The sequence below is a fragment of the Cryptomeria japonica genome, chromosome 7 (assembly GCF_030272615.1).
Source record: "Cryptomeria japonica chromosome 7, Sugi_1.0, whole genome shotgun sequence".
NCBI classification, from domain to species: domain Eukaryota; kingdom Viridiplantae; phylum Streptophyta; class Pinopsida; order Cupressales; family Cupressaceae; genus Cryptomeria; species Cryptomeria japonica.
The window spans coordinates 308,091,255-308,105,764 of NC_081411.1; the positions used below are offsets into that span (position 1 = coordinate 308,091,255).

General features: G+C 37.5%; 1 protein-coding gene across 1 annotated transcript; it reads right to left on the bottom strand.

Annotated features, from left to right (window-relative positions):
* Positions 1 to 6,774: 6,774 nt before the first annotated feature.
* On the bottom strand, positions 6,775 to 12,308 carry LOC131039868 (pentatricopeptide repeat-containing protein At2g27610). Its single transcript, XM_057972720.2, has one exon. The coding sequence runs from the start codon at positions 12,027 to 12,029 to the stop codon at positions 8,517 to 8,519; it is 3,513 nt and encodes a 1,170-aa protein (XP_057828703.2). The 5' UTR covers positions 12,030 to 12,308; the 3' UTR covers positions 6,775 to 8,516.
* Between the last annotated feature and the right edge of the window lie 2,202 nt (positions 12,309 to 14,510).

A 14,510-nucleotide genomic window follows, 5' to 3' on the forward strand; every position in this document is an offset into this window, starting at 1 on the left:
ACCATTGGAAATTGTTGTAACTTTGATGTTTTCTAGATGGTTTAATTATATTTCAAATTAATTCAGTTTCAACATGATTGGTTAAGTATTTTATGAGATATTTGATGCCCTAAGCGGACTGGGAATGCAGATTTCATGTTTTTATTTTGTAACAGTCAAAATGGTCTCGGTGTAGAGACCATAACTCTTAACTCCACCATTAGATTGTTCTAAATATTTGATATGGTTTGTGAAACCTAAGTTTCTAAAGTCTCACCGAAGTGATCGTCAAAATATTGGTGGTTTGGAAATTTATTAATAACAGAGTACGGGTATATCAGAATGTCATTAACTTGGACAACATAATGCATTGTTTGGGTCTTGATTAATGTTTAAAGGGTTATAAATGATATGAAAGATTTGATATTGGATTAGTTGTTTGATATTAATCTTGTTAGATGCCTCAAACATATCAAGGTTGCAGATTGATGATTATTCCGGGTCATTGAGCACCCTAGGATTGGGACTTCATGGTTGATTTGGGGTTCTTGGTTGGTTTTTCATGATGCTCTACATCAAATTAGTATCAGAGCCCAGCAAAAGATCTGGGCTAAGAAAGTTGTTTATGTTGTGTTTGGTTGCAGGTGTTAATCCATCTAACTGTAGAGAAGGTGTTGGAATAGGTTAGGGAAGAACCTGGTTGTGGTTGCCAAAAGACTAGGGAGAGAGGAAAAAGATACTCCTAGGTGAGGCAAAGGAAGTATGAGTTTGTGTGTGTGCAATAGGAGAGGTGGATGCCTAAGGAACACCTTGAGTTGCAAGCATTGGATACTCCATGGATGGGAGTAGTTGAGAGGATGATTACCTTTTTGAAGTTGGTAGCAACAACATGAGGATAATGAGAGAATGATGAAAGGAAGAGGAAGAGATAAAGATGAAGACAAAGACAAAATTTCAATCCAAGACACAAAATTTTCTTGCAGGTTGTTTCCAAGAGACTTGGAAAGATTTTAAGGTCGACAGTATGGCTTAGGAGCACCTTGTCACTAGTTATGTCATGATTAATTTCATAAGGTTTTGAGTCTATGATTGTCTTTAAGGTCATTTGGATGTAATTCAAGGCATGATGAGTCATTTTGTAAGGCAATGTCACTCATTTGTAACAAGTTGCTCAAGTTGAGTATTTGGGTTCTAATATGGTCAAGGAGGTCAATCTTGTGTAGAAGAGCCATGGAAGGGTAAAGAGGATGTAAAATTTTGTTTTGAGTCCATTTAAATGTATTTGAAGTGCACAAGCAAAGATTAGGGGTCATATTTATCAAAATGTCAAAATTGTCAATTGTGTCAAAAATGTTGTCAGGCACAAATTGCATTATAAAGTTACAAACCAAGGGTGTAATTGGTCTTGGGAAGTTGTAATTGTCATATGAATGTGTGGAGGTTATAAAATCCATCATTTGGTCGAATCTAAGGTGGGTGTGTATGATTGGAGGAAGGAAATGAATAACATTTGAAGTTTTTACACACTCTACATTGTTTTCTGGCTATTGCAGTCTAATCATTCATGTTTTTCTTTATGAAAAATCATTTTCCTCCATTCGAAATATATTGTATATGATAATGGCATGAGTTAATTTTATTTTCCCTCTGGTTTCAATTAATTTCCATCACTTTGAAGCAAGTTATGCACATTTTGGTGAAAATTGTCAAAAAACCCTCCAATTTGGGGTTTGTGGAGAGTTTCACTAAAATATTTTGATTGCACCATTGGAAATTGTTGTAACTTTGGTGTTTGCTAGAGGATTTAATTATCTTTCAAATTAATTCAGTTTCAATGTGATTGGTTAAGTATTTTATGAGATATTTGATGCCCTAGGCAGACAAGGAATGCATATTTCTTGTCTTTTTTTTGTAACAGTCAAAATGGTCTCGGTGCAGAGACCATAACTCTTAACTCCACCATTGGATTGTTCTAAATTTTTTATATGGTTTGTGAAACCTAGGTTTCTACAGTCTCACTGAAGCAATCAACAAAATATTGTCAGTTTGGAAAGTTATTAATAACAGAGTACGGGTATATCAGAATGTCATTAGCTGGGATAGCATAATGCATTGTTTGGGTCTTGAATAATGTTTAAAGGGTTATAAATGATATGAAAGATTTAATATTGGATTGGTTGGTTGATATTAATCTTGTTAGATGCCTCAAACATATCAAGGTTGCAGATTGATGATTATTTTGGGTCATTGAGCACCCTAGGATTGGGACTCCATGGTTGATTTGGGGTTCTTGGTTGGTTTTTCATGATGCTCTGCATCAAATTGGTATCAGATCCCAGCAAAAGATCTGGGCTAGGAAAGTTGTTTATGTTGTGTTTGGTTGCAGGTGTTAATCCATCTAACTACAGAGAAGGTGTTGGAATAGGTTAGGGAAGAACCTGGTTGTGGTTGCCAAAAGACTAGGGAGAGAGGAAAAAGATACTCCTAGGTGAGGCAAAGGAAGTATGATTTTGTGTGTGTGCAGTAGGAGAGGTGGATGTCTAAGGAACACCTTGAGTTGCAAGCATTGGATACTCCATGGATGGGAGTAGTTGAGAGGATGATTACCTTTTTGAAGTTGGTAGCAGCAACATGAGGATAATGAGAGAATGATGAAAGGAAGAGGCAGAGACAAAGATGAAAACAAAGACAAAGTTTCAGTCCAAGACACAAAATTTTCTTGTGGGTTGTTTCCAAGAGACTTGGAAAGATTTTAAGGTCAACAGTATGGTGCAGGAGCACCTTGTCACCAGTTATGTCATGATTAATTTCATAAGGTTTTGAGTCTATGATTGTCTTTAAGTTCATTTGGATGTAATTCAAGGCATGATGAATCATTTTGTAAGGCAATGTCACTCATTTGTAACAAGTTGCTCAAGTTGAGTATTTGGGTCCTAATATAGTCATGGAGGTCAATCTTGTGTAAAAGAGCCATGGAAGGGTAAAGAGGATGTAAAATTTTGTTTTGAGTCCATCTAAATGTATTTGAAGTGCACAAGCAAAGATTAGGGGTCATATTTATCAAAATGTCAAAATTGTCAATTGTGTCAAAAATGTTGTCAGACACAATTTGCATTACAAAGTTGCAAACCAAGGATGTAATTGGTATTGGGCAGTTGCAACTTCCATATGGATGTGTGGAGGTTATAAAATCCATCATTTGGTCGAATCCAAGGTGGGTGTGTATGATTGGAGGAAGGAAATGAATAACATTTGAAGTTTTTACACACTCCACATTGTTTTCTGGGTATTGCAGTCTAATCATTCACGTTTTTCTTTATGAAAAATCATTTTCCTCCATTTGAAATATATTGGATATGATAATGGCATGAGTTAAATTTATTTTCCCTTTGGTTTCATTTAATTTCATTCACTTTGAAGCAAGTTATACACATTTTGGTGAAAACTGTCAAAAAACCCTCCAAATTGGGGTTTGTGGAGAGTTTCACTAAAATATTTTGATTGCACCTTTGGAAATTGTTTTAACTTTGGTGTTTGCTAGAGGATTTAATTATCTATCAAATTAATTCAGTTTCAATGTGATTGGTTAAGTATTTTATGAGATATTTGATCCCCTAGGTGGACTGGGAATGCAAATTTCTTGTTGTTTTTTTGTAACAGTCAAAACGGTCTCGGTGCAGAGACCATAACTCTTAGCTCCACCATTGGATTGTTCTAAATTTTTTATATGGTTTGTGAAACCTAGGTTTCTACAGTCTCACCAAAGTGATCATCAAAATATTGTCGTTTTGGAAAGTTATTAATAACAGAGTACGGGTATATTAGAATGTCATTAACTAGGACAACATAATGCATTGTTTGGGTCTTGAATAATGTTTAAAGGGTTATAAATGATATGAAAGATTTGATATTGGATTGGATGATTGATATTAATCTTGTTAGATGCTTCAAACATATCAAGGTTGCAGATTGATGATTATTTTGGGTCAATGAGCACCCTAAGATTGGGACTCCATGGTTGATTTGGGGTTCTTGGTTGGTTTTTCATGATGCTTTGCATCACATTGTAAAGTGGAAAATCGCGATCGAACCCTAAGTGTTCCCCCCACCACTCCAAGGAGAGAGAAAGGAGGTCACTAGGGTTGATGGTTTTCACTTAGGAGAGACTTTACATTCAAAAGAGGGGTTGAAACCCACAAGATCCAATCCCACACAATGCAAAATTGGATTCTAAATGAGTTTCAAGGGTTATGACAGCAAGGATACCCTCTTTTGTAAAGAATGTAGATAGAAGGATTGAGCTAGGAATGCATGTAAAGTGAGAAAGATTCGCTTATAAACAGAGATAGGAATATAGGATGAAGCTGCAGACCTGGAATTAGCAGTAAAATGTCGAGACGACGCTGTCCTGCAAATTTGAGCGAAAGTTGACAGGACGATGGCGCCCGGCGTGCACACGGTCCTCCGAAAAATCGGCGAAACGAAGGGGGATCTGTTCGTCTCTGCACAAGGATTCCAGATCTTCAATTACAGCCACGTACCTGCAACCTACACATAGAAAAGAGAGGACGATTGGGGGGTTAGGGATTAGGGGTTTGCCCTTAGGTCAAACCCCGGTTTTGGAATTAACCAAGAAATGAGAATGATGTAAATGTAAATGATTGTAATGTAAACAAGTTCTGATACCTTGTTGTAAGAATGTTTGTATTCTTACATGCGAAGGTGTAAATGTTGTTGTATGTTGTATGTTGTATGTTGTATGTGGTATGTGATCTCCTCTTCAATGGTTGAATCCTTGTCTTGAATGCAACACTTAGCCTTGAATGGAGACTTAGAATGATCAATTGCTTGAAGGAATGCTTGAATGCTTGAATGCTTGAATGTTTGAATATCGTTTCCGCGTCTTGTACACATATGTCCTTCCTTCTCCAAAATGGGAGAGGAAATGTAGTTTATATACTTGCCAATTAGGGTTGAAAGATTGATTTTTCCGACCTTGGGCCGACATAGCAACCTTATTTTCCAATTTGCAAACTTAAAGACCCGAGGCCCAAAAGAGACCGGGCCCAAAATAGGGCTAGGGACCAGGGCGCTGGGCGCCATGGTCCTGGGGGACCAGGGCGTTGGGCGCCATGGTCCTGAAGGACCAGGGCGCTGGGCGCCATGGTCCCACCTCCAGGGACAGCAGGGTGCAAGGAGGATCAGGCCAGGGTGCTGAAAAATGCAGTTTTTGATGTCATGAACAAGTTTCGGGGTCTCCATTCAGATTCAGTGTTGCGTCGCCATCGTGAAGACCCAAATGCAATCGAAATTGCAAGTGTCACAATTTTAGGACGCTACACACATGTCAACCTTTAGTTGCCTCTCATCTATCATGCATTGTCATTCTCTATATAAGTATAGGCTTATTCATATTCAAAACTAATTTGTATTCTTATCATTTGAATATAGTTTATTTAATCATATTAATTTTTGTTCTTATGTTTTCCTTTCACTCATTTGCATTCTTGGGCATCTTCACAGCCCTATCTTACAATAGTTTGGCTAAAACCCATTTAGAAAAGAGATTGTGTTAATAACAACTTGGAGAAAATATATCTAGGTGAATTATTCACCTACCTAATTGGTTGGTGCCATGTTGTCACTAAATTTATTGAGCATGTATTCTCGAGATTTGATTTGATTTGAATTGAACAAGTTGTATTTGAGAGGCTCTAAATTTAATGTGTTTACCAAACACAACCCATTGGGATTGAATGAAGGATTATGCTATGTTCTTGAATAGGATACACCTATATATTCTCATTTCCTCATCATTGGAAGGGGTTGGAGATTTTTCGAACCATCAACTTTCTAATAGATTAATCTTCGACATAATAGAATGTCATCTTGTTCGTCTTGTTCAATCTCTATACTAAGAGTGCCTATGTTGCTACAATACAATGAAGTTTAAGTATAAATTTCAATTTTATTCATGACTTTAAAAGTCTGCTTAGGAAGATATTGTTGTTTACTTAATACACACTTGTGGCAAATAGATATTAGGTCTAATTATCATAATTTCCTTAGATGATTGTATCTCTAATAATTTTCTTTTGGCATGTATCTAGTTATCATATTCGCTAGAGGTTGATGTTTCTTGAATGAGAGGGAGACTTATCAACTCTTGTGTTTGCAACACTGTAGTAAGCTTATTCTTCCTCCCTACCCTGTCTTACCTTATGTTTTTTCTTTACATTTGATAATAGTTAAAAAGTTTTCACAATTGATATTATTAATTAAATTATTTTTTTAAGAACAAACAAATGCATACATGTGAGCATTGTAAATGTTTGAACTCGATTAATTTGAGCATGTACTTGTGTTTCTATAAAATTGTTTATTTAGTGAATGTCCTTTTTTTTTAAATGATCTTCTTCATGATAAGATTAACCATATAAGCCTTAAGGTAGAATCCCCATTACCGTTGTGAGTGTAGACTAGACTTACGGGAACTATTGATGACCCGCACAATGGTACCCTGAATCTTGGAGGACTTTCAGTTCTTTTCAAAAGGGTTTCCACTCACCCACATTGGCGACCCAATAGTTTTGAACATGGATACAAAATACCAAATTTGTGAGGCTGCATGTATAGCCTTACGTGAGAAGCTCATCCAAGAATCTTCATACATCCTACTGAAAGTAAACATAACATAGTGACATTTTTCACATTACTTTGACTCACTACAACCAGATATTCCTCAATTTTTACATTTGTGAGATATTTCCCCGACTTCTCCAAACAAAATTTGAACACCAAAAGAAATGAATTCCTTTTCCCCTCAGTTTTTCCTTCAGTACATGCTTGAGTAATTATATTCAAGAATAAGTTTGGTCAATCAAAGTTGAGAAAAGATTTAAGCCTTGGAGCTTACAAGGTACCTAAGTAGTGAGAAAAATTCATTCGAACTGAACAAAAATTTAAGTGTCGGAAATATCCATCCAGATTATTAGCACCAATGTCATCTCGAATGTCAATGGAGATTGTTATGTGACCGTTTCGAACGTCATCCATCGTAAGTCATAGTATAATTGCAACAGAGCTTTCGTTGGAAATAGTCCAAATAAATCAGTTATACTCATCTATGCAATTTTAATACCCAATCATAGTTTTCTAATAAAGGAACTGCTTGGCTCTCTTGTTGATAATCATATGTGTTCCACTGTTTCTGTACAACCATATCATCGTTCTGTACATGAGTTTTTATTACTAGTTCACTTCTCATGGTTTTATCTTTAAGCTCCAGAAAGTAGAATTTCAGTGCTGCAGATATCAGGTGGAATACCGATCCATCAAGAAATTAAGTTCAACGGGTATTAAAATGAATGTGTCAAGCAAGGCTCTCAGGAAAGTTAAAAACTCAAGCAAGGCTGCACAGATTTATGGAACGCTGAAAACTTCCCCATCAAACTAGATAACTCACAAACATTAAGTTGGACAATCAAGAATCTCACACAGAAAAGAGAGGATCAAAGTTGAGCGGCACACATTGCATATTCGACTTATTTCTCTTTTAAAGGTTCACTTGTTAATGGAGGTACATAATCCCAGGCAAAGGTTAAGTGGCCAGTTACATCCTGTTACCATCATCAGGAAAGGCTCCTTTTACCCATTATGATTTTCCAATAGCATATCAACCTAAATGCATTTTGCAGGTGAAGCAAGACAGAATGTTGATTGAAACAAGATACCAGAATATGTCCCATTTACTTGGAATCTCCTTCAAGTCTGTGCTTAGGTTGACACAATCACCACTCTGATAAAGCAAGGAAATGGAGAATATATGTGTATGTATAATGCCAGCTGCAACAGACTTCTAATCCTAATTCTCACATCAAATTCTCAGGCAACTTGGAACCTCTCTGGCTATCTTCCCAACCCAGCAGTTAATTACGTATGCTTCAAAGGCCATTGAGCAAGGCCTGGACCTATCGAGTAGTAATCTGCAACTGTAAGTACTGTCTCATATTATGACTTTTAGTTTTAAGTACTTTCAAGATATGTTAATCAGCCTTCTAGCCCTCCTCCAATTATAGTTGGTTGGGTGGGAATTTTAGTTGCCCCTGGCGTTTTGATCTATATGCTGCTTAATTGTAAGCATGTGCTTCCCACTTATACACATATTAGTCATGGCTAAGATTGCTAAGTAGTATAGCAGTACCGGACTTGTCTGCTTATGTAATATTTAAAAAATGAAGCTTTCGTTGTTACGGATCTTGCTACTCAACTTCTCTGACTCCAAATAAGCATATATTACAGTGCCTCGTCTTCTCTACACTCAATCCAAAAAGTATTCTTCCCTAAACTTCATACTTTTAACACCATCGTCCCCCTCAAGTTTAATCAGAATCCCAAAACATGGCATTGCACAAAACTTTTATGCAGTGTCATACAAGGAAATAAAGCCTTTGATGCAATACTCAAGATCATAAATGATCGTTAATGGTAAAAGTGTCTGGCTTTTGTAAAAATAGGAAATAACAGTACTTTTTATTTCACCAATAATCTCCACATGAACAGAGCCCATTCTTGAAATGATGGAAGCGATTAGCATCCCTCACAATAATTTCTCTCTCAACAACCTTCGAGATGAGCTTTGTGGCAGTGTGGCAGTCACCACACACGCGAAGGTTCTTCATGACTTGAATAGGTGCTCCTGGAGGTGCCCTGATAAGCCCAAAAGCAATAGCCAGCCTCTCACTATGATGGCAAAGGTCATCTTTCTTTTGATCCTCCTCCACATTGTGCAAAACAACGCTTGTATCTGGTAAATACCCTATCTTCTTTATTTGTCCAGTTAATTCTTCCAGTTTTAAATATATCTCGTCTGTCTGTGGATGTGATCGGTCTTGCACACCAAATGTGTGCACCTTGTCCTTAACCTCAATCCAGCTTAATCCTTGCTCCTTTCTAAGCCCCTTGGCTTTCATCAGCTTTCTCACCTTTGCTACATCTTCCCACCTCCCAAGCACGGCATAGATGTTTGACAAAAGAACATAAGTTGCAGTGTCTTCTGGCTCCAAAGCTAGTATACACTCTGCAGCATGTTTACCTAGTTCCAAGTTACCATGGATTCTACAAGCGCCAAGCAAGGTACGCCATACCAAAGCACTAGGTTCAAATGGCATTCTTTTGACAACATTTGCTGCTTCATTTAGGCGTCCGGCACGACTAAGAAGGTCAACTATGCAGGCATAGTGCTCTGCTCTTGGCATGATGTCATGATCTCCAAACATTGAATTGAAGTAGCGATTGCCTTCATCTACTAGACCTACATGACTGCAAGCAGAGAGAACGCTAACAAAAGTGACATGGCTTGGTTCACTCCCTGCCTGTAGCATTTCTTCAAACAGTCGGATGGCCTCCTTCCCACACCCATGTTGTGCATAACCTGCAATCATTGAATTCCATGAGACAACATTTCGTTCTGGCATCTTCTCAAACACTTTGTATGAATTTTGTATGCAGCCAGATTTAGCATACATGTTAATGATGGCATTTGCCACTGCAACATCCAATTCATATCCTCTTTTGATGATACACACATGGAACTGTTTTCCCTGTTCGAGGGATGGTAAAGCAGTACATGCGCCAAGAATACTCACAAAACTGAATCTATCAAGCTTCAGTCCTTCAATATCTATTTGCTTAGAAAGCTTGAGAGCCTCCTCACAATGACCATTTTGAACATACCCTGCAATCATTGCATTCCATGAGACTACATTCCGTTCCGGCATCTCATAGAAGATTTTTGATGCATCCTCTGGGCTGCTGCATTTGGCATACATATCAACCAGTGAAGTTGCCACAAAGACATCTGACTCAAACCCAGATTTTACAACATAGGCATGTACTTCTTTCCCTCGCTGAAAAGATCCTATGCTGGCACATGCCTTTAGAATACGTGAGAAGGTGAAATGTGTCCTCTTCATGTATGACAATCTTATTCTGTAAAGGAAATCTAGAGCTTCGTTGTCATACCCATTTTCTGCAAATCCTATGATTACAGCACTCCATAATAAAGCATCATCCTTAGGACTTTGATCAAGCACCTTACATGCATCCTCCGTGCATCCACACATAGCATACATATCAATTAGGGCAGTACCTAGAAAGGTATCAAAATCTAATCCAGTTTTACATACCTGGGCATGGATCTGCCTCCCAAATCTCAAATAGTGAAGAGACGTACATGCCTCAAGAACACTGATAAAAGTAAACTGATTAGGTTCCATGCTTGCTAATTGCATTTCTCCAAAAAATTTAAGGGCTTCCTTGCTGCATCCATTTTGTTCATACCCAGCAATCATTGCTGTCCATGAGACTATATTTCTCTTAGATATTTTGTCAAACACCATGTAGGCATATTCTAGGTGGCCACACTCAGAATACATGGTTATAAGGGAATTCGCTATGAAGACATTTTCACCAAATCTGGTTTTGATGATATGAGCGTGAACCTGCTTGCCTTTCTGCAGATCCTGTAGGCTAGCACATGCACCAAGGACACTGGCATAGGTAAATGGATCTGCCATCATTCTTGTCCCTTGTATTTGGCAAAAGAGCTTAATGGCTTCCTCATGATGCTCATTTTGGACATAACCTCCAATCATTGCAGTCCAAGACACCACATTTCGTTTGGGCATATTTTCAAAAACTCTACATGCATCATTCAATCGCCCACATTTAGCATACATATCAACAAGTGCACTTCCTACAAAGACATTCGACTCCAATCCACATTTGATACTATAAGCATGAACCTCTTTGCCTTGTTCAGAAGCTTGCAAGCTAGCACATGCCCGAAGAATGGTGGAAAGGGTGAACTGGTTTGGCCTTATGTCTTGCAGCTGCATATGGGAAAAACAACACAAAGCCTCGTGATAGTACCCACTCTGAACAAATCCAACAATCGTGGAATTCCATGACAGGAGGTCTTGTTTGCTCATTTCATAAAACATAATCTTAGCCTCGTCAAAGCACTCAGACTTGGTATACATCATAACAAGGGCATTATGCAAGGGCGTATCTGAGTCAAATCCGGCTTTAATAGTGTATGCATGCAATTGTCTGCCTTGTTCCACGTTTTCCAAATCTGTAAACATATTGGCAACAGTGGTTAACGTTGAGTAGTTTGGCTTCACACCTTCCCTCTGCATTTGAATGAAAAACTTTAAACCCTCCTCTCCTTGCCCACTCTGCCCAAACGTCATTATCATTACATTCCATGAAACCACATTTTTCTCAGGCATTTTGTCAAACACCTTGCATGAGTCTCCCAAAAAACCACATTTTGCATACATATCAACAAGGGCACTTCCCACCCCTACATCTGACTCAAAACCAGTTTTGATTGCTATCCCATGTAACGCCTTGCCCTGTTCTGGATCTTCCATGCTCGCACAGGCCCGGAACAAACTGGGCAAGGTGAATTCGTCAGGCATCATGCCAGCCTCTTGCATTAAACCCGTGAGCTCCAAAGCCTCATCATAAAACCCATTCTGAACATGTGCTGCTATCATTGATGTCCATGACACAATGTTTCGTTCAGGCATTTCCTCAAACACTCGCCGTGCATCAACCAAATTCCCACATTTAGCATACATGTTTGTCAGGTTACTTCCTAAAAAACCATCAATCTCGTTTCGATTTCTTATAATGTGGGCATGAACTTGCTTGCCCCCAACTAATGATTTCCTCCTGATACACTCTTGCAGTACACGAACATATGTCATGGAATCAACTTGTTCTACAGTACGTAAACCATTGATGGCATTTTTTAATCGTTCTTCCACTGACATTGTGCAGTGGACTTTGGTGACAAAGATTTGAACTTTCCTTTGTTTACATATTCTAAAATACTTCACAGAGCTCTGAATTCGATATATCGAATTGAAGTTAGTGAAAGGGAAGCAACGCACCTGTGAAGTACGATGAACAAATCCTGGTTTGTCGAAGCCAGGATTGAAAGTGAATGGGGAAATGGGAAGCCACGTTGTAGTAGCCATTGATAGGTTTCAGGATTGGTTCTGTTGAGACTCCGAGTCATCCATGTCAGAAATATATAATTTGGAGCCAATGATCTATTAAATCTCAGACTACTTAAGTACTGAAAGATTTTTAGGATGGTTGCTTATATTAATAATTTTAGGCATTTGAATCATATAATATTGTACAGAAACAGGAGGCTCGTTGGATCTGGTTCCGGTGATTGTTGATTGAAATTGTGGTTGAAAGTGAATTACAGGTCGAAAGGATTTCTGATTCTCATCCACATAACCAATGGTAAGATTTTGTGATTTGGTGGGGGTAACCCAAACAAGGGTTTATCATCTGGTGAAAAAGAGTGAAATCAGTGGTATAGTTTTTTTTAATTAATAGTGTTTATATTATTATTTTTAAAATAGTGTTAAAGTATATTTTTAAGAAAAAATTAGGAAAAAGTTACGATTTGATTTTTAAATTGATGAAATCGAATGTTTTGATTAGATTAGTATGGGAAGGGTTCAAACAATTAATTATATAATCGCTATTAAGATAAACGAAATGAATGTCACAAGGTGTAAGATTGATCAAAAACAAAAAATTGAAAGTCTTAAGAGCTAAACAACCAAAAACAAAAGACTAAATAACAACAATTTTCATTAAGGGACAACTCTCTTAGTAGTTTGTCATTCTTGATGAATTTGAATGTTATTATTGAAAAGAAAATGTTATAAGGAGTTAATTATAGATGATCAGTTGCTATTGTAAATGAGGAATGAGCAGACTAATAATGATTATATGATTATATGTTTCTACATTGTCCTCGCTTTGTTAGTGTTGTTGCATTGTAATATTGTTTTATTTATTGAAAACAATTTATTCTAATCTAGTACTATTGGTACTTGTAGGTACTTAAAATTATCTTTCAACATTTTTGTTGTCATCATCATTTATTAAATTTATTTAATTAATTATTCTAGTCTCTCTACCATGTTAATTAAATACTTTTAATTATTTAATTAATTATTGAACTCTTCTTATTCTAGTAGAATAATTTGTTTAATTAATCAATAATTTTCTAATTTTCTAATTTAAATAAAAAATTAAACATTATTTATTTCAATTCATCATTCTCATTATCTTATTTCCAAAAAATAAAATAAATATAGCCTATTTATCTAATTCTTTTAGTTTTCCTCTCAAATCATTAGTTGACTACAAACAATTATTTAAACTAGCTAATAATTTACACAATCAAAATCATTATTAATCAATGTAATTGTGCCCACAATTCAAGATTGCACGACTCCAAAGAGAGACTTTTACAATTTCAAAAAGAGCACTTTTTTAAATCTTAATTCTCCATTAACCCTCAACAAGACTCTAAAAAATGATTTTTAGATATCCAAAAAAAAAGACTTTTTGATCCTATGCACCAATCATAAAGTGTCACTTGGAGGCTTCTCACACATCCAATCCTCTCAACCAACCACTTTAATTAATCCTTGTAAAGCGGAAAATCGGTCGAAACCTAGTTGCTCTCCCCTCTTCCAACTCCAAGGAGAGAGAAGGGAGGTTGCTAGGGTTGATGGTTTTCACTTGGGAGACTTTACATTCAAAAGAGGGGTTGAAACCCACAAGATCCAATCCCACGCAATGCAAGATTGGATGCTAAATGAGTTTCAAGGGTTATGACAGCAAGGCTACCCTCTTTTGTAAAGAATGTGCATAGAAGAATTAAGCTAGGCGTGCATAGAAAGTGAGAAAGATTCGCTTATAAACTAAGATAGGAATACAGTATGAAGCTGCGGACCTGGAATTAGCAGTAAAATGTCGATACGGCGCTGTCCTGCAAATTTGAGCGAAAGTTGCCGGGACGATGGCGCCCGAGCGCCACGGTCCTCCGAAAAATCCGCGAAATGAAGGGGGATCTATTCGTCTCTGCACAAGGATTCCAGATCTTCAATTTCAGCCGCATACCTGCAACCTACACACAGAAAAGCGAAGACGATTGGGGGGTTAGGGATTAGGGGTTTGCCTTTAGGTCAAACCCCGGTTTTGGAATTAACCAAGAAATGAGCAATGCTGTAAATGACTGTAATGTAAAACAAGTACTAATACCTTGTTGTAAGGATGTTTGTATCCTTATGTGCGAAGGTATAGATGTTGCATGTTGTATGTTGTAGGTGATCTCCTCTTCAATGGTTGAATCCTTGTCTTGAATGCAACACTTAGCCTTGAATGGAGACTTGCTTGAAGGAATGCTTGAATGCTTGAGTATAGTTTCCACGCTTGTACACATATGACCTTCTTACCCAAATGGGAGAGGAAAATGTAGTTTATATACTTGCCAATTAGGGTTAAAAGACTGATTTTTCCGACCTTAGGCCGACCAGGAAATATTATTTCCAATTTGCAAACAAAAAGACCCAAAGTCCCATAGGAGACCGGGCCCAAAATAGGGCCAGGGACCAAGGCACTGGGCGCCATGGTCCTGGGGGACC

Coding starts and splice junctions, on each gene's coding strand:
- LOC131039868 (XM_057972720.2), bottom strand. CDS start 12,029: ATGGCTACTACAACGTGGCTTCCCATTTCCCCATTCACTTTCAATCCT.